Source organism: Megalobrama amblycephala, linkage group LG17, assembly GCF_018812025.1.
Source record: "Megalobrama amblycephala isolate DHTTF-2021 linkage group LG17, ASM1881202v1, whole genome shotgun sequence".
Taxonomy (NCBI): Eukaryota; Metazoa; Chordata; class Actinopteri; order Cypriniformes; family Xenocyprididae; genus Megalobrama; species Megalobrama amblycephala.
The window spans coordinates 5,011,551-5,030,799 of NC_063060.1; the positions used below are offsets into that span (position 1 = coordinate 5,011,551).

Below are 19,249 nucleotides of genomic sequence, written 5' to 3' on the forward strand. Positions count from 1 at the left end.
AAGCAGAACTAAGTAACTTTTTTTACCTTCATAAATAGTTTTCTAAGTCCTTACGATGGTTAATTGACTTGTAGTGGTGTGTTTGAGGCGAGCACTAACCCCCCTCTGGCACGTCTACGCCAGAAAACAGCACTTGCAAGTTGAGCTGCATCGACCCGACACAATCTCGCCTCATGTTCATGTTCACGCGAGAGTGACAAAATGCTTTACGGTAATTCAAAAACAATGTATATATTATGACTTTATAAGACAATTTTGAAAATTACCCACATCCATCGAGTGTACTGTATTTGCAAATTACCCACCTCCTCTTTCTTGTACTGTATTTGCAAAACTACTGCGCTGGTGAGCGTTGTAGTCATTGTAGTCCAGAGCTGCGCTTGGAGTATTTACGACCGTGTGATTCACTGAAGGAACCTGTAGGGGGAGCTTCACAAATCTTACTGAGTTCCGCTTTAATTGGGTATGAACCGCAGTGCGTTTGTATCATTAAAGCAGCAGCTGTTTACCCCTGTTGCTTGGTAACGATGAAGCAGGAGAAGGTGGCAAAATTCATAGCGATGCTCACCTCACTTTTATATCTCGATTTTTGAACCTTTGGTTTTGTTTTCAAAGCGTCACATAACGACACTAGCGTCTATCTGCTGCGAATGTTTTATAAAACACAGGAGTCCATTTGTGCTGAAGACAAGCAGAAACATAAATTCTCTCCAGTGCAGTGCGTCCGTCACACTTGTCAGGAAAGTGAGTGAGGACACACACAAACAGTTTTATTGAAACATATGCCATCAATAGAGTGCCCCAGGGATGACGCGTTTTTGTAGGCCAACCTGGAAGTTAGCGGCGCACGGGTTCCCCTCGACTGAAAGCCTATTCATTTTTCCCATAGACTTTTGGAAAATCGCAGAAAATAAGCTCTGTGTTTAACAAAGGGTTATGACACTTACACGTTTTGTCTATCAAGATAATCTTTACAAGTTAACACAACATTTGTAGATTTTGTAGCCTAAATAAAGTCGTCAGATATAAAAGGCTAACAGTAGGCTATAAACGGACTACAGCACACCATGGTTGCGGATCAACGTCACCACCACCAAGCGTCCTCAAACTTTATTTAGAAAATAACTCTATTTAAAAACATGCTCACTGATTATGATCTGTGCTGTGTATGAATACTTATCCACTTTTTCATGAGAAATGCTGTCCAAATGTCCCGTTTTTAATGATGACGTCTAAAGTCCCCGCCAAAGGAAGTAGTCCCTTTTAGCAATTTGTTAGCAACCGCCGATTTGAAGACGCAGTAAAAGTTTTAAAAAATCACAAGTGGGTTATAACTGGTGTGTTTTATGTCATAGATCAAAACGTGAAAGTATTTAGAGGCTTGGTTAACCACAGACCTTATTTCAGGCGATTTAGCAAAAACCCATTCAAAAAACCCATAGACTTTACGGCGTTGGAACTGATCATCCAGATCAGAGTTTCTTTACTGTGAGCATGAGAAACCTGCAGAATAAAGACACTGGATCTTACTGGTGTGCTGTGAAGATCGGAGGAATATTTCAAGTGGATGAAACAGAGCAGCTTCATCTCACAGTTCAATCAGGTATGAGATGAGTTTCACATTCATATGAATCATTCTGATCCTGATTCCTATTAAATCACAATCTCAAATGCCTCTGTGTGTTCAGCTCCTGATGTGTCTGTGGTGAGCAGCAGTGTATCTAGACATGAAGGTGGTAATGTCAGTGTCCAGTGTTTCTACAGTTCTGGATATCAGAATAAACTCAAACAGTGGTGCAGATATAAAGATCAGAGCTGTTACACAGTGGGGAGGACTGACACATCCCAGAATTCATCAGTCCAGATCAGTGATAATGTTAGGAGAAGATCCTTCACTGTGCTGATGACTAGACTGAGACTCAGTGATTCTGGATGGTTCTTCTGCTCTGCTGGAGATCAACAGGTTCCTGTTCAACTCACAGTCACTGCACTGTAAAAAATGACCGTGGTTTTAACAGTAAAAGACTGTAAAAATGCTGCGGTGAAAAACTGTCAATTGGTTTACAGAAAGTTTCTGTACTATATACGGTGAATAACTGTAATAGATCTAACGGTACATTTAATGTAATTTTACAGTAAAATACCGTTAAATTCACAGTTTTTGGAAGTGAAAAATAACAATTCATTGTAAAATTTACAGTGAAAAACCGTAAATTGACATTCCCACAATTCCCTGCGTGACACTTCACATTTGATATATTTTCGTTGAAATAACTCTGTTTCTTCTTAGTTTTTCTCATTTTTTTCTAATCAGTTATGTACATTAGGGTTTTATGTTACATCTAATGTTGTTAAATTAATGTTTATTGCATTTTTAAAATTTCATGCATGTTACCATGATGGTGTTTAGTGTGTGTGTGAATGACACTGTGTGCACCTTCTATATATTAGTATTGTCCTTCTCAGCTTGTGGAAAAGCTGCTTGTGATGAACTTTGATTCATCATGTGACTCTTATCACCACTGTGTTTGGTGACTGTCAGTGTATTATAAAGGTACAAAACAGATATTAGTACTTCATTAGGTTGGTAAATGAACATTATATCAGTTAATGAAATACGTTATTTTACCGTAAATTTTACTGGGATTTTTTTTTACAGTGTGTAACAATGATGTTAATATTACTGAAATCCAATGTTAAATATACATATTTAAAATGTAAAATTCACATGTAACTCCGTAAGTATGTTTACGGTTTGATGTCATTTTTACAGTATTGTTCTGGTAACCACAGCTGCCGGTATTTTTCCGTAGAAACAACGGGATTTTTTTTACAGTGTGGTAAAACTCATTCACTGATCAAATCTACATGGGTTTCTTGCTTTTCTAGGTTTCTAGGCTAAAATAAGTTTGCATCTTTTTCTGTGTTCAGTTCCTGATGTCTCTCTTGAAGATCCTCATGTTCCTGTTTCTGTCACTGAACCAAAACCAGGTAATACAGACTCTTATTGGTTGTTATTATGACAAACTCTTAATAAATCATTTTAATCTTTTCTTCTTTATCAGCAGTTGTGACCACTAAAGCTTTTGAGAGAAACAGGTTAGTAGGCAAATATTTTCTGTCATAGGCTTGATTAGATGCTTATACTGTAAATTTACTGGTAATACTTTATTTTGATAGTCCAGTTTAGACATTCTAACTCTAATTTTGCAACATGTGAACTAGCAGTCATTAGAGTATTTGTATACTGTCCGCTTAATATCTGATAACACTTTATTTTCCCCCATCAGACATTCTACGGACTATAAGTAACTTTGCAACTACATGTAAACTTATTCAACTCCCCTCTAATCCTAATCATAACCCTAACCTTACAATCTAACTAAATACTCCAATGAGTGCTAGTTGACATACAGTTGCAAAGTTACTCATAGTTAGTATGTCTAAAGTGGACTGTCGAAATAAAGTTTAACCAGTTTATATCTGTATAATAAAGTTGAATTCATTGTCTTTCTAAACATTTTGTCTATTTTTGGTGTTGTCTTTTCTTTAGGTTTCCAAAACCAGGTAATATAAGTGCTTCAAATAATTAATAAAATTAAGTTTTATTCTCACTTTTTAAAAATTGTTTTCCATTTCTGACAGCAACTGTGAGAACAGACACCGGCACTGAGAAGAACACGTTAGTATTATCACAGTTTCACGGTTACTTTTTTTTTTTTTATGTGACCTAAATCAACAGATGTGACTTGTTCAGCACTCATATGTGCATCTTTGAGCTGTTTTCATATCTTTCTATCTATTCTCTCTTTCAGATGCCACATGATGGAGTGTTTCTGTCTGTCACAGAATTAGAGATCACAGGCTGTTCTCCACATTGATCTGAAGGACTTTTGTGTCTAGATAAATAACAGGTTCAGTGAAAAACCCTTCAGATTTGTATTTGTTACTGTTAAGGTTAGCAGTTAGCAAACTTTTGTTTTGCAGTAGGAAGTCCTCATTGCAGTTTATTCTAGTCAGGAACCACCCACACAGACAGGAAGTGACAGTCTGATTGACATATAAAGTGACCAATCAGAGTTCAGCTTGTTTTCAAGTGTCATTTAGGGGCGGGGTTATCGGAAATCACTTACCGCAATAATTAAATAGTAGCACGACAGACTCACATCATAGAAACATAAAAGCATTCATTATTTTGTTTGCAGTACAAAACAGTACATTATTTTGTTCACTTTCTGTCTTGTTCGGCATTAGTTCTCATTTGTTGCTATGGTGTCTAATTAGTATTCTGTCCAGCCATGCCTGTTTAGTTCCCTCATTATCCATGTATATTTTTACTCCCTGTATGGTTCAGTCCTTTGTCGGTTAATGTTTGTTACTAATGCTCCCTTACTTATTTTTATTATTACTTATATACTTATTTGTTTTTTTTTTTTTTTATTTCTGCTTGCTTGTGAGGTGACCTTGAGTGTTATGAAAGGTGCTATTAATAAAATGCATTATTATTATTATTATTATTATTATTATTATTCTCTGTGTTCGTCGTTCATTAAAGACTGTTTGTTTACAACCAGTTCCTTCGTCATGCACTTTATAAGCTACATACTCACAATGTAAAAAGAAAACTTTGAAAACAACCTTCTTGGAATGTGAAGTTTTCATAACAGTGAGACAAAATGTTTTGAGAACAACATTTTCAGAGCATCCTTATGATATATTTGTACTTGAGGAATGTTCTCATAATGTTGAGAGAAAATGCCATTAGAACAACATTCTTGCAATGTCATGTTTGATGAATCTTCATGTTAATGTTCTTGGAATATTACAAATAAATGTTCAATTTCAATATTATATTGTGAGTAAAAATAAGGTTATGAGAGTGTTGTACTATAATTATTGTAACCTAAAGGCCAATTCACACCGCACCGACAACAGCCAACAAACGCCAACAAACTCGTCTGTTGGAGTTTGTTGGATCGGTGTGAAACCCCTGTTGGCGTCTGTTGGCGTTTGTTGGCGTCTGTTGGCGTTTGTTGGCGTTGGTCGGAGTCGGTTTTCACCCGACTGAACATGTTTAATCGGCGTTTGTCGGGTCGTGGAATGTCTGCGCGGTGTGAACAGTTTTCCAACAGACTGCAACCAACTCTGACGTAATCTGACCTGTTCACGAACCGTTGCCATGACGATGAGGGAAGTCCCCTGCAAAGACAGCTATTTGATCGCGCCCGCGCCTCAAGCACACACAACAAAGCACTGGAAACGTGACATCGCAGCTTGTTCGTTATAAAAAATAAAATACAGTTAATATATACACAAAAGGTACAATAGTCCATAGTGCAATCCGTGCCATTCAGCAAGAGCAGCTGCTCCACTTCACCGAAAGAGAGTGGTAACGTTATAACCACCATGAGAGCAACGCAGGTTTACCTTCAGTTTCGTTTTTTAATAATTCGTTTTGACTTGTTTAGCTACATGGTTGTATATGCTTATGGGTCTCGTTAATAAAAAGGGTCGCGCTAAAAAAAAGTTTAAAAACCGGGTAGACCAGGTACAGTTGGTTATAGGGTACAGTTGAAACACCTTAAATAACTTGCGTTCACAACAAGTCTGATCTGTGAAATTTTCTTAGCACATGCATATTAGCGTCCTCTTCAATTGTGTGAAATTTGAAGTACATGTGCTTTTCCAGTACGAAGATATCGGCGAAAGTTTTTTTCTAAGGTAATTTTTTCACTTCACCACGTCGCTTCCACATTGAATAGCTTCTCATCCTTACATGACCGTTAAAGTTAACTTACATTTTCGTAAACCTTATTTTGTGTTCTAAACACTGACATATTGCATGACTTTGTGTCATACAAGGTCATCATAAAATCTAGAGAAATGTTCGAGGTGGTCAGCGGGGTACAGTTGAGACACATACCCACACCATAGAATCCTATTGCGGCCCATGCAGTTTAGTTGCACGATGTAAGTTCTATTAAGATCTATTAATCTATTAAAATTAATAGATTTCATCTGTTTTATTATTGCTGTTTGCAATTGTTCAATGTTTTTTACTGTTACTCAACTTTTCAACTGTTAATATTAAATTTATGGCCTAAAATTAAATATTGTATCACTGTTTGCCATTACTGCACAATGTTTTACAAATGGACTACTTTTAACTAAACAAAATAATAAAATAAAATACTAAATGGAAATAAAAACGGTTAAATTCTCATTTTTAAAGGTATTTTACATTTGTAGTGAATTGGTTAGGCAGCTTTACAGCATTCCGAATGGGTGTCTCAACTGTAGCTACTAGGGTACTGTTTCAACTGTACCTGACTGTTTTCGACATGGGTACAGTTGGAACAAAAAAGCGTCTTGTGTTTATGAGCTAATTGTGAAAAATATGACCTACTTATGGATGTTAATTATTAATAATATTTTAGTAGACAAGTAAAAGAAATGTCATATGAAAAATCACTTTGTTTCACTTCTTTTCAGTCCCATAATTTTGGTGTGGTAACGGTGAAAGCAAAAAGTGTACCAACTGTACCTGGTCTACCCAATCGCAGCGCAATAGGCTACGATCAGATCGATGGCTACAGCGCTTCGGATTTCAGGTTAGTATTTTTGTTTTGCCTCAATACTTTAATACAATGAAAATATATATGATAAACTAACCTGACAATATTGTTAACATGGTTACTTGTGTAGTTGTGGAATTTTCCCAGTCAGACGTCACTCGTTTGTCTGTGTTTGTTGGGGCGGTGTGAACATGACAGTTTTTTCTCATAGAATTCTAAATCCAACGGCCAACTTGTTCGTTGGCGTTTGTTGGCGTTTGTTGGCGTTTGTCGGTGCGGTGTGAATTGGCCTTTAAATAACATTCCAATCACAACAGAGTGACTCATTAAATCACTGTTCCCACAAAGTTTTCAGAACAGAAATCCATCAGCTGGTGATTCCTGTGTATTAATGTTCACAACAATGTTCACAATTTTGATAACTGATACTGAACACCCATCAAACAATGGAAAAAACTATTGATTACACTTTATTTTATGAATATATGTACAGTCTGTGCACCCTTTAGCCAGGTTGCATCTAAAAACATTTTTTCTTGTCTGTGATAATATGAGGGTAGAAAGAAGAAGTTGACCAGTTGTACTCCAGTGAAGACCTCATACAGGAAACACAAGCAAGAGCAAACACAATGGCTGTGTATGCTAAGACAAAAATATTCTACACTTCAATCTGGTTTTGGCTCATTTTAGGTGAGAGTATTAAATGTTGTTCTGTGTTTGTATCTAATGTATCCTGTTTAAGATTTTAAAATTACATTTTATGCTCAACTGTTCATGATGCTTTTAATGTGTTTTATGTGAAGACTGAACAAATTAAGAAGTGATTTATTGTTAATCCTAGTCATTAAAACTGTGTGTGTGTGTATGTGTGTGTGTGTGTGTGTGTGTGTGTGTGTGTGTTTAGGTATTGAATGCTTCATTGGTGAGTTTCATCATGTTCATCAACTATTAAGTCTGGAGGATCTGTCACCATACCTTGTCATTATGATGAGAAAAACCCTCCAGTCAGAAATACTGGTTCTAAGACATTGATCAATCTAAAATATGATGATAATAATAATAATAATGATGATGATAAACTGCTGATTCTGCTTTTGCTTTACACTCAGTCAGACTAAAGATCTGTGTGAAGAATATATTACACATCTACATTTGCTAAATGCCTAAATGTCTGTAATGTATTTTTACCATTTTTTTTCAAATATATTTTTTCTTTTATTAAAAGTGACTTACAAATGAGGAACATACCAAATAAAACAACGTTATTTATTTATTTATTTTTCAATTTAGCCATAATTTTATATAATCATTATGATATACAGACCTCACAGACTTCGAGCATTATGTGCCATTCCCCATATAGAACATAGTAAATGTGTGAAAAAAGTGACTGATTTCAGCCACAGCTTCAGTGTCTTTTATGATGTAGGGGGCGGGACACTTCAGATTCTAGAGAGCACCAGAAAATATGACGAGACAATGAACATTCTAAATTCACACTATGTCTAATTCATCATACTGAAGAACTTACGTGACCCAATTTTGCATCATGTCTAGGAAAACTTTCCAGTGTAAGTTAAATTAAATATGTTACATACAATTTGGTTGTAAAAGAGATTATACAGTATTTTGTAAAATGTTTGAAAATGAAACCGCACAATCAAGATGTGATTAAGTGTGTCCCATTGAGTAAACAAAACACTTTTGCGGTCTTCACATGCACTTGAACACTTTGGCCAAACTGCAAGTGTGGGTATTTGTCCAGTGGACTCAGACTTGAGTACACAACACTGGCATTTGACAATCAAGCATAGGAGAACTGAAAGAGTTCAGCTGCTTTTTGTGTGCGAATTTCGTGTGTGTGTTGGGATGACATGAATATCATGTTGCGTTTTTTTTCCCTTTTAACCTAAAGCATGTTCTGCACTTTAATAAGTTATTTATGCATGTTTCATTGCCATAAATATCGTCATACCACCGTAGTGTGTAGATTAATAACCGATTTTAGAGTTTTTTTTTTTTTTTTGGACAGGCATATAGCCTATTTCTTTGCTTACATGTATTTTACACAAAACAGACCCCAAATAACCAATTTCTGCAGTAGTCCTAAATATAATTGTAAAATGAGAACTGGAAAAGGGAACATGACAATACTAGACAGTAACATCAGAGGGAACCGCTTTGACTTTGACTGCATTTCAAATAATTCTCATTCAAAATAAATTATTTTAGACTTCTCAACCAGATGACACATTTGTCACTTATGATGTTTGCAACATTTACAATCAAACACCACAGCACCATTGTGAATAAAGCTGATGATTCAAGCAACCACAGAGCATGACTGCAGGAGTGAGATTTTGGAAAATATTTATACATTTTGATTTTAAAGTATAAAACATAATATTCAACACATATTTCAGAACAAAACAAATCACTAAAATATTTATATATATATATTCATTAAAAAGCAGTCAGTCATCTCAATTCATTGTGATCTCTCAAAGTTCTGCTATAATATAAAGTTCTGCACAAATAAATTAACTTATAATGAGATGATTTGTGAGCACTGGACAAAAACTCTGGCGAATCTAACTAAAAAACGTGCACTTTGAAACCAGTTTTCAAAAGTTTCAATTTTCAGGCTGTTATCGTATAAATGAATCCCCAAAACGTATGAAAAGTTTTCTGCTTTTAGTTGAAAACAGTGTCATGTAAACGGCCCCTTAAAGGTGCTAAAGAGGATCTTTTCGTCGACTGAGAAACCAAAGACTGTTAGTGAGTTTTTGAAATGAGCGCATGAGTAAGAACAACCCCCCTCCTTCACAGCTCATTTCGAGGGAACGCGAGTGTTTACCACCGGCATTCGCTGTGTCGTGTTAGTGGATTCATTATGTCGGACTCACCGCAGGGAACTCATAATCTGCAGTTGCTACTCCTGTCTCCTGACAAAAACATTGCATGCGGCGCCTGTAGTGTGGAAAGTTACTGGAGTGTGCAGCCGCGCACATCTCGCACAAGGAACGTCATGGCAGTGATTGACAAGCCAGAGGGCCAATCCGCGCCATAGACTGTAAAAAAAGATGGGCAACGTGATGCCGCTTCCTTCCATTAGGTGCGTTCACGCGGCCTCGTAATTCCTGTTGTTACGAGATTCCTGCTTGTAAAAAGCGTTCACGTCCTCGTAGAGCTCGTAATTACAGCTTGTAAGCTGGGAGTTTTCTGAAAGCTCCCACATGTACCACGTGGCCGCTGTACCACCTGACCGCTGTAGATTGATTTATTAGGCGTTGAGAGTGGTGCCATGGAAACGCATAATTCCCAGTCCAAGGACCAAAAGGACGTGAACAGCTCTGAATATAACGTCACGTGTTGTCATTTCAAGATTCCGGTAAATACAAGGTGATGTGAATGCAGCTATTGTATTGAACTGAAGCCAAAACGGACGCGATGGGCGCTGACACGTTACGCAAAAACGTCAAAAAAAAAAAAAAAAAAAAAGTTTGGAACCTGGGCATGCGCAGAAAGACTCGTCAGTGGAGCCCGGAGGCGGAGTCGCGATATCAAACTTCCGCCCAGACGGCTGCGTCATCATTGATGTATTTTAAATAATAGGCTATATAAATTAAACGTAATTTAAAATTCTACCTATAAAATAATAGGCTATTCTGTTTCTAGAGCAATAATATTTTTGAAACAGCAAATTCAGTAGATGAACTCAATATAATATACCTCTAGAAACTCTAAAATGTCAGAAACGGTCTTGCCATTTTAAATAAAATGTTTAAACTAACGTTACAGGAGATCGATTGCTGTAGACAGTGCTCTATAATTAATTAGAGTAGGCTATCATTAGTTTTATCCTGCTAATTATTATTTTATACCCATAAAAATAATTATAACTGCCAGATAACGATCACCTGCTTTTTTTCCGTCATGGCTAACGTGTGTTATCTTAACTAATAACGTTTATTAATTAGCTTATGAAGTCCACATTTAACCTTACCGAGAAAAGCTCAGATATCCGTCAGATCCTGTAGGTCAGTTAGTACAGTTTACTGCTGAACAGCTCATTTTGTCAGTGTGAAATAACACAGAAATTGAAAATTAATAGTTATTTATTTATCTTCAATCTCCCCTCGAAGCTCCGACAGTCCTCAGAGAAGCTGTCAATCAACTGTGAATCACGATGACACGCCCCGTTTTTATAGCATCAAATTCAAAATCAAACTTATCACAAAAACGAACAATTGAATATAAATCAGTGTGATAACAACTACCTTAAATGACCAAAACCATCTTTCAGAAAATTTTATTTGAAGCATAATTTATTTTTATATTTTAACTTAAGTCTCATTCGTCTGCATTGAGCGGGCGAGGTTTATGACCTGTACTGCATCCAGCCTCCAGGGGGCGATCAAAGACACTCTAAAGAGCGCAAACACCAAATCTCTTTCGACCAATATGCTATATTATGGAGAAACCTGATCCTAGACCAGCAGTTATGATCATCTTTTCCCTCTAAAAGCAACCAAGCAGCAACAGTCAGTGATTTGAGTGAGAAAAGTGACAGCTCCACGACCCAGACCCGCTATTGCCATGGCATTGTCCTGGTCCCGGCTCCCTTCACGGGCCTGGCCCTCCATCCCTCCCCCAAAATTGGGTTCTTCAATCTCTCTGCCAGTGGATAACATTACAATTGTGCCTTTAATGTTACTTTATATAGGCTTGAAATGTTAACAATTTAATGGTATATAGAAATTAACATTAATCTAAATGCATGTTATTCTTTATGAAACATTAATAATGTTACCAAATTGAAACCTTACTGAAAAACCCATTAAAGGATAAATTCAAATATTTATTTGTTTTATTTTATTCATATGTGTACCCTATATAGTCTACACACCCCTTAGCTGGGTGGCGCAAGACTTCTAAGGACGTTTTACATATAAGACAACATGAAGACAGAACAAAGGAAGCTGACCAGTTGTAGGCTAAAACACAACGGCCACGTACACAAAATATTCTACATTTCAATCGGGTTTAGAGAACATTCAAAAGTTAAGTTTCCATCATTTTTGCAAAACTATTAAATGGAATGTTCACTAAACATTCATATAACCAAGAAAAAAAAAAAAAAATCAAACTCTTAAAAAAACATTTTGACAGTTGAGAGAACATTCAGAAATAACATTTTCATAACTTAATATGGGAACATTAGCAAAATGATTTTAGAACATGTATGTAATGAACACAATTTTGTATGTCACAATTGCCCCCAGACTCCCTACTACTGAAACAGATCTAAATAAAAGTGTGACTAGATCATAACTTGAAATTTAGACTCTATCCTAACTGCATTTAGCCAGATGTTGCAAGACATTTCAGTGTTATGAGGGGGAAAGCCAAGGAAGTGCAGCAGTTACTACAAACACACATAAACAGCTCAAGATACAGGAAGAGAAACTTACACAATGGCCGCAGACACAAAAGTATTGTACATTTTAATCAGGTTTTGGCTCATTTTAGGTGAGTACTAAATGTTGTTCTGTGTTTGTCTCTAATGGATCTTGTTTATCATTTTGACAGATTTTATGCTCAGCTGTTACTGTTGTGTTTAATGTGGTTTATGTGATGGACAAAACTGATTCAGTGATTATTGATAATCCTGGACGTAATAATAGCTTGTGTGTGTGTTTAGGTGTTGAATGCTTCATTGGTGGGTTTCATCATGTTTTAACTATTAAGTCTGGAGGATCTGTCACCATCCCATGTCATTATGATGAGAAAAACCCTCCGCAGAAGAAATACTGGTTCTCAGAAATTGATCAATCTAAAATATACACAAACACATCAGAGGAGAATCTGTCAGTAATTGATCATCCTGATCAGAGTCTCTTTACTGTGACTATGAGAAACCTGCAGAACAAACACACTGGAGATTATTCTTGTGTTGTGGAGACTGACGGACTGTCGACTATTACATACGAGCTTCATCTTAGGGTTCAGCCTGGTATGAGATTTTGTAATTTAATTTAATCACATTCTAATGTCTAATTCTCTGACTTCACACACATGTATTTAATAATCTCAAATGACTCTGTGTGTTCAGCTCCTGATGTGTCTGTGGTGAGCAGCAGTGTATCTGGACATGAAGGTGATAATGTCAGTGTCCAGTGTTTCTACAGTTTTGGATATAAGTATGAACTCAAACAGTGGTGCAGATATAAAGATGAGAGCTGTTACACAGTGGGGAGGACTGACACATCCCAGAATTCATCAGTCCAGATCAGTGATGATGTTGGGAGAAGATCCTTCACTGTGCTGATGACTGGACTGAGACTCAGTGATTCTGGATGGTACTTCTGCTCAGTAGGAGAGGCAATGAACCCTGTTCAACTCACTGTTGAGGTAGATCCAGGTAAAACCTATTTAATACTGTATTTAAAAACTGAATAAAAAGATAAAACTCAGTCCATAATCAATACTATAACGTTTTTGCTGTTATTTTGACAGTAAGTGTGACCGACACTGAGAAGGACGAAGTAAGTATTAGCAAATTCTTGATTTTGTTATTTATTCTTTAGCAACATCTAAACTTTGCATGTCTTTAATGTTATAAAACAATTCTTCAAGTGTTTCTTGAAAATATACATAATGTGACAGAGAAACATGTTCAGTTGTAATATTTAATAGTGTGTTATTGTCTTTTATCTTTCAGATGGCGTTTCTGTCTGTCACAGAACTAGAGATTTCTCCACATCGACCAGAAAGATCAGATGATAATAAACTGCTTTTTCTGCTTTTTGATGTATTAGACGTCTACATTTGCTAAATGCCTAAATGCCTTAATGTCTGAAATGTATTTTTTCTCACACATTTTCTTCAAATATGTTTGTAAGTGACTAACAAATGAGGAATATACCAAATAAAACTTCATTTTAAAAAAAGTTTTTCAATTTAGCCATCATTTTTTATATCAATATGATATACAGACCTCACAGACATAGAGCACTATGTGCCATTCATTCGCCATATTGAACATAGTAAATGTGTGAAAAAGTGACTGATTTCAACCACAGCTTCAGTGTCTTTTATGATGAAGGGGGCGGGACACTTCAGATTCTAGAGAGCATTTGATTGGACAGTAAATCTGATGAGAAGATGAACATTGGTGGTAGAGAGAGATTATACAATTTTAAATACACATATCTTCCAAATGTGAATTTTGGTATTGTTTTGAACACACTAGCTTAGAGATAACCTTAGGTCTATCATATTCATTAGTCAAAAAAACAATTTTTAAAGGCCCACTTTTGTCAGCTATAATGAATATTTTATGCCATATATCCTGTCTATCCGCCTATATACTGTAAGTACAAGCCTTGTTGGATGTGTTTCCACTCATGGAAGGTTATTTTCAATAAACACAGAATATGTGTGAAAAATGTGTGAATGTTTACAAAAACATACAGACACTGAGAATATTCCCTTGTTTTTCCTTTTACATATTTGAGGCTGTTTTGTCATGCATTTAATCAGCTTACATAAACAATGAAATGCTATTTTCCATTAATAACTTCTGTACAGGAAAATGCTCCATTGATATACTTTCACATCATGTTTCACATCAAGTCATAATAAATTTTGTAAAATTTTTGTCACATGTATTTTTTCTTAAATATTTTGACCACAAAAGAGGCTAAAAATAACCAGTTTCTGAGGTGATGTACTCCGGTAGTCCTATAATTGTAAAATGAGTACTAGAAAGGAAACATGTGAACACCAGAGCAGAACAGTTTTGGCACTGCTTTGCACATAAAATAAACATTTCTCATTCAAAATGTAAACAAATTATTTTAAATTTCTCTTAATTTTCACTTTGAGAATTACCTTCACTCAACCCGGTTCACATATTTGTACCTGGTGATGCAACATTCACAATCAAGTTACAGGGAGGCTGTTTGACACAAGCAACAAGAGAGAACGAACACAGGAAGTGAGAAAGACGGTAGAAATGTATGATGACTTTAGACTTCATGCAGGTCTCCTTGAGTGAGAAGCTGTTTCTAGTATTAACCTACAAATGAAAATTGCATAAATGATGAAGATAAAGACAAAAAGAAACATTACAACTTTCTGACAAACCGACTGTCAGTTTAAAGAAGTTCATTGTATTTTCCTTTGGCTCATACAGGTATTGTTCTCTGTTTGTGTATAATTCATTTTACTCATACGAGTAGTTGACATATCCTGCTGTATGGCATGCTTTGGGCTAATTCTTTTATACATTTACTGGTGCATGAAAGAAATCATATATAATTCTAGTGTGTGTAGAGGTATAAATATGATCTGTCATTACCACTGACAAGTCAAACTGAAGTTGATCTTTTCTTCACTCAGGTTCTTAACACTTAACACTCTAAAGGGATAGTTCACCCAAAAATGAAAATTATCCCATGATTTACCCTCAAGCCATCCTAGGTGTATATGACCATCTTCTTTCAGATGAACACAATCAAATATATATTTAAGAATATCCTTAGTCCTCCAAGTTTTATATCAGGTTGTGAATGGTAGGCCAAATTTTGAAGACAGAAAAAATGCATCCATCCATAAAAAAATGAATCCATACAACTCAGGAGGGTTAATAAAGGCCTTTTGAAGCGAAGGGATGTGTTTTTGTAAGAAAAATATCTATATTTAAAACTTTATACATTCAAATAACGAGCTTCCGGCGGACGACCGTACGTGTGCTGTGCATGTCAATGTGGACGGAAGAGCAACCTTTGACCTGACGTGATGACGCAATGACACACGCAGAGGCGCAGAGGAGAGAGCCAAACAGGCCAAGATGGAAGCAAGATAGGAGGTGGTGTTTCTGAAGTGTTGTCGGGAAAGTTTTTAGGTTGGACGGGATTACAACCAACATAGCTCATATATTTTTTTTATATGTTTATATATTTTTTTATATGAATGAACAAATAAATGAGATTGTTGATTAATCTCTCATTTTGAGCCAAATTTATGGGCAGATGAAAAAACAAACAAGCTCCAGTTGCTACCATGTCTGCACCTGAGTCACAGATGGATCCTGTTCAAAGTGCATGTACATTTTCATCCAAGAACGCATCGATGCATGGAAGAGCGAAGAGACACCAAACAACTGGTTTGACTCTCAACCCAAAATTTGTGACCTCCTAGCTACACCTCTTCCCGACACCCCCTTAAAACCCAGTCAAAAAAAGTCTAAGAGAGAGTACAGTGAGCGTGATGACACGTCCTCTGAAATTGTTGGTGGCCATTCGTGATTTTCGAGATGTTCCAGAAAATTTGAACTATTGACAAGACAACTGCCATTACAGCACAGCAAATTGAAAGCTTGTCTTCTACAGTACAGTACATCAGCTTGTTACTGAGGTGACTACTCACAAGGAGGTGATGAAAGTCGTGTCTGCTTAGATCCAGGATCGTAAACAGATGAAAGCGGTACAGTTGGAGGTGGACTCTGAAGCTGCACGTTGTACATGAAAAGGATGGAGAAGATGTCCAGCGTGTTGCAATCAATATTCTTGGCAATGTGGTTCCTGGCATCAGTGAGAGGATGGAGGATGAGGTGGATATCGCCCATCGTCTCGGCCCGCGGAAAAAGGATGGTACATATAGGTCTATAATTATATCCTGTTTGCTCTTCGTCTTACCGAGATACTGTCTGGCAAGCTGCCAGAGGTTTAAGTTCCTGTGTGAAAACAAGCTATGACTCACTGAGGCCTTATCCCCAGAGGACAGGGTGGCAAGAGAAAAGCTTTGGCCATTGATCAAGAAGGCCCGAGTTGAAGGGAAATTCTTTCTGTGGATCGTTTGCTCTGATTGACGGGAAGAGATTTGATTTCACCAGTGTGAAGTAGGATATATTTGGCTTATGCATTCTTCTGTTCTTTCTGGGTTTAGATGGTTTTAATATTCAGCTTTTTTGTTTTAGCTGATTTGCCTGGTTAATAAGTGCTTTATATTTGAGCACAGACTGATTTTTCAATGATCCAATCTTTAGAGTTTATTGCTGAACTTGACTCTTATGTTGAATCGTATACTTGATTTTTATCACGGATTCATTTATTTACACACTTTGCCAGTCAGTTTTGGGTATTTTTCTTCTTTATTTTTTTTTTCCTTTATTTTTAGCCATATTTAAGAAGTGATTATCTAGGTTCAATATTATTATACATAGGTCACTTTATTTGTTCTATGACCTCGGTTGGTTGTATATCATTCCTTCCTTTAAATTAAAGTTTCTGTAATTTCTTCAGGTGTTGGTACATATTTTATATTTTCTTTTGTCTTTCTCTACTTGTTATGGATTTCTAGTTTAGTTCATTCTCTGTAATGTCTTTTAATGTAAGAGGCATGTGCGATGTGGTAAAGAGGAAAGCTATTTTTTATTTTGTAAAAGCTTCCTTCAGGAAACACATTCCTGTGAGTTGGAAAAATCAGTTGTAGCCATGGTTCTAATCACTCTGCTGGGATTTCAATTCTTTCGCACAAATTTAAAGGGATAGTTCACCAAAAATGAAAATTTGATGTTTATCTGCTTACCCCCAGGGCATCCAAGATGTAGGTGACTTTGTTTCTTCAGTAGAACACAAATGATGATTTTTAACTCCAACTGTTGCAGTCTGTCAGTCGTATAATGCATGTCAATGGGAACACAATCTATAAGATTAAAAAAAAACATGCACAGACAAATCCAAATTAAACCCTGTGGCTCGTGACGACACATTGATGTCCTAAGACACGAAACAATCGGTTTGTGCGAGAAACCGAAACAGTATTTATATCATTTTTTACCTCTAATACACCACTATGTCTAACTGCCTTGAGCGCAGGCACGGCATCCGGTGCGTGAGGTACCAAAGGAAAAGTGTCAGTAACTGATCATCCAGATCAGAGTGTGACTTACTGTGACTATGAGAAACCTGCAGCATGAAGACACTGGATCTTACTGGTGAGTTGTGGAGATTGGAGCAAGATTTCAAGTTGATGAAACCAATCAGCTATTTCAATGTTCAATCAGGTGTGAGATGAGTTTCACATTTAAATGAATAATTCAGATTCTGGTTCCTGTTAAATCACAATCTCAAAAGACTTGTCTCTGTGTGTTCAGCTCCTGATGTGTCTGTGGTGAGCAGCAGTGTATCTGGACATGAAGGTGGTAATGTCAGTGTCCAGTGTTTCTACAGTTCTGGATATAAGTATAAACTCAAACAGTGGTGCAGATATAAAGATCAGAGCTGTTACACCATGACTGACACATCCCAGAATCCATCAGTCCAGATCAGTGATGATGGGAGAAGCTCCTTCACTGTGCTGATGACTGGACTGAGACTCAGTGATTCTGGATGGTTCATTTCATGTACTGGTGTTATACAGTAAGTGAGTCAGCTGCATCAGTGAGGTCATCCTTATTTTCATACACTGTTTCTTTTTTAGTTTTCCTGGAATTGCAATGTGCCGTGTGAAATGGTGTAAAACTACAACAAATGGTTGTTAAAGTCATCATTTATTCACCCTCAAGTTGTTCCAAATCTGTATGAATTTCTTTGTTCACAAAAGAAGATATTTTAAAGAATGTCTGTAACCAAATAGTTGATGAACCCCCCCCCCTTTTTTTTTTTTTTTTAATACTATTAAAGAAAGAAAAAAATAAATTCATATAGATTTAAAACAACTTGATGCTGAGTAAATGAAAAATTTTAATTTTTTGGTGAACTGTCCCTTTAAGTGCATTTAAACAGCTCAATGCATTCCAGACATTAAAGGTGCTACAGAGGATGTTTTGTTTTATACATTTTTGCAATATTGCTTGAAACTGTCTTTACTAACTGATAAAAGACTATTTATTAGGTGCACTGAAAGGAATAATATTAATATACATCATCTGTGCACGAGGTAGGGCCTTAAAAACATCAGCCAATCATCGCGTAAACGATTGGCCCTCTGGCTTGTCAATCACTGCCATTACATTCCTTGTGAGAGACGTGCGTGGCTGCGTGCTCCAGTAACTTTCCACACTCCACAGGCACTGCATGCAATGTTTTTGTCAGGAGACAGGAGTAACAACTGCAGATTATGAGTTACCTGCGGTGAGTCCGACATAATGAATCCACTAACACGTCACAGCGAATGAGGGTGGTAAACAAACACTCGTGTTCCAATACTCGTGCACGAGTTTTGGGAGGCGTTCCCTCGAAATGATCTGTGAAGGAGGGGGGTTGTTCTTACGCATGCGCTCATTTCAAAAACTCACTAACAGTCTTTGGTTTCTCAGTCGAAGAAAAGATCCTCTGTAGCACCTTTAATTGAAGAGATATACTGGAGCAGGTAAAGTAAATTTAAATAAATAAATAAATAAATAAATATAATTGACCAAGAATAATTACAGCATTTTGAACTAAATATCAAGTGATGTCATCAGAACTGATGCAACAGTCACAAAATAAATGTCAACAGAACTGAAGAAGTAAAATGTTTGTGATTGAGTGATGTAAAGTTCACTACAACTAATGAAAATGTTCAAATGAAAAATGGCTTGGAAAAATGCACCACGGTAAATTAAGTTTCTGCAATAATACTATTGTCATAATAACTGCAATAACAGTAATAATTTTGTATGC

At 36.4% G+C, this 19,249-nt stretch overlaps 2 protein-coding genes and 1 long non-coding RNA gene across 5 annotated transcripts; all 3 read left to right on the forward strand.

Annotated features, from left to right (window-relative positions):
* Positions 1–1,437: 1,437 nt before the first annotated feature.
* Positions 1,438–1,996, forward strand: LOC125250887 (polymeric immunoglobulin receptor-like; the record flags this gene model as incomplete). The annotated part of the gene is made up of 2 exons (XM_048163694.1): positions 1,438–1,603; positions 1,689–1,996. Coding segments are annotated over 2 exons (474 nt in total), but the record flags the coding sequence as incomplete, so codon positions are not given.
* Positions 1,997–2,742: 746 nt separating this feature from the next.
* On the forward strand, positions 2,743–4,778 carry LOC125251326. The gene is made up of 5 exons (XR_007180973.1): positions 2,743–2,991; positions 3,069–3,099; positions 3,554–3,567; positions 3,646–3,682; positions 3,816–4,778. It is a non-coding gene; the product is annotated as an uncharacterized LOC125251326 (long non-coding RNA).
* Positions 4,779–6,497: 1,719 nt separating this feature from the next.
* Positions 6,498–18,046, forward strand: LOC125251789 (polymeric immunoglobulin receptor-like). Of its 3 annotated transcripts, XM_048164872.1 has the most exons (6): positions 11,492–11,619; positions 12,091–12,107; positions 12,280–12,591; positions 12,691–12,989; positions 17,483–17,498; positions 17,740–18,046. In XM_048164872.1, the coding sequence occupies exons 1-6, from the start codon at positions 11,537–11,539 to the stop codon at positions 18,006–18,008; spliced, it is 996 nt and encodes a 331-aa protein (XP_048020829.1). In that variant the 5' UTR covers positions 11,492–11,536; the 3' UTR covers positions 18,009–18,046. The 3 variants fall into 3 exon arrangements, with proteins under 3 accessions (XP_048020828.1, XP_048020829.1, XP_048020827.1); XM_048164871.1 differs by lacking the exons at positions 11,492–11,619; positions 12,091–12,107; positions 17,483–17,498; positions 17,740–18,046 and adding exons at positions 6,498–6,611; positions 7,136–7,265; positions 13,300–13,750 and having other exon boundaries at positions 12,691–12,999; XM_048164870.1 differs by lacking the exons at positions 17,483–17,498; positions 17,740–18,046 and adding an exon at positions 13,300–13,784 and having other exon boundaries at positions 11,522–11,619; positions 12,691–12,999.
* Positions 18,047–19,249: the final 1,203 nt, after the last annotated feature.

Coding starts and splice junctions, on each gene's coding strand:
- LOC125251789 (XM_048164872.1), top strand. CDS start 11,537: ATGAAGACAGAACAAAGGAAGCTGACCAGTTGTAGGCTAAAACACAAC. Junction 12,592..12,690: donor TCATCTTAGGGTTCAGCCTG/GTATGAGATTTT, acceptor CTGTGTGTTCAG/CTCCTGATGTGTCTGTGGTG.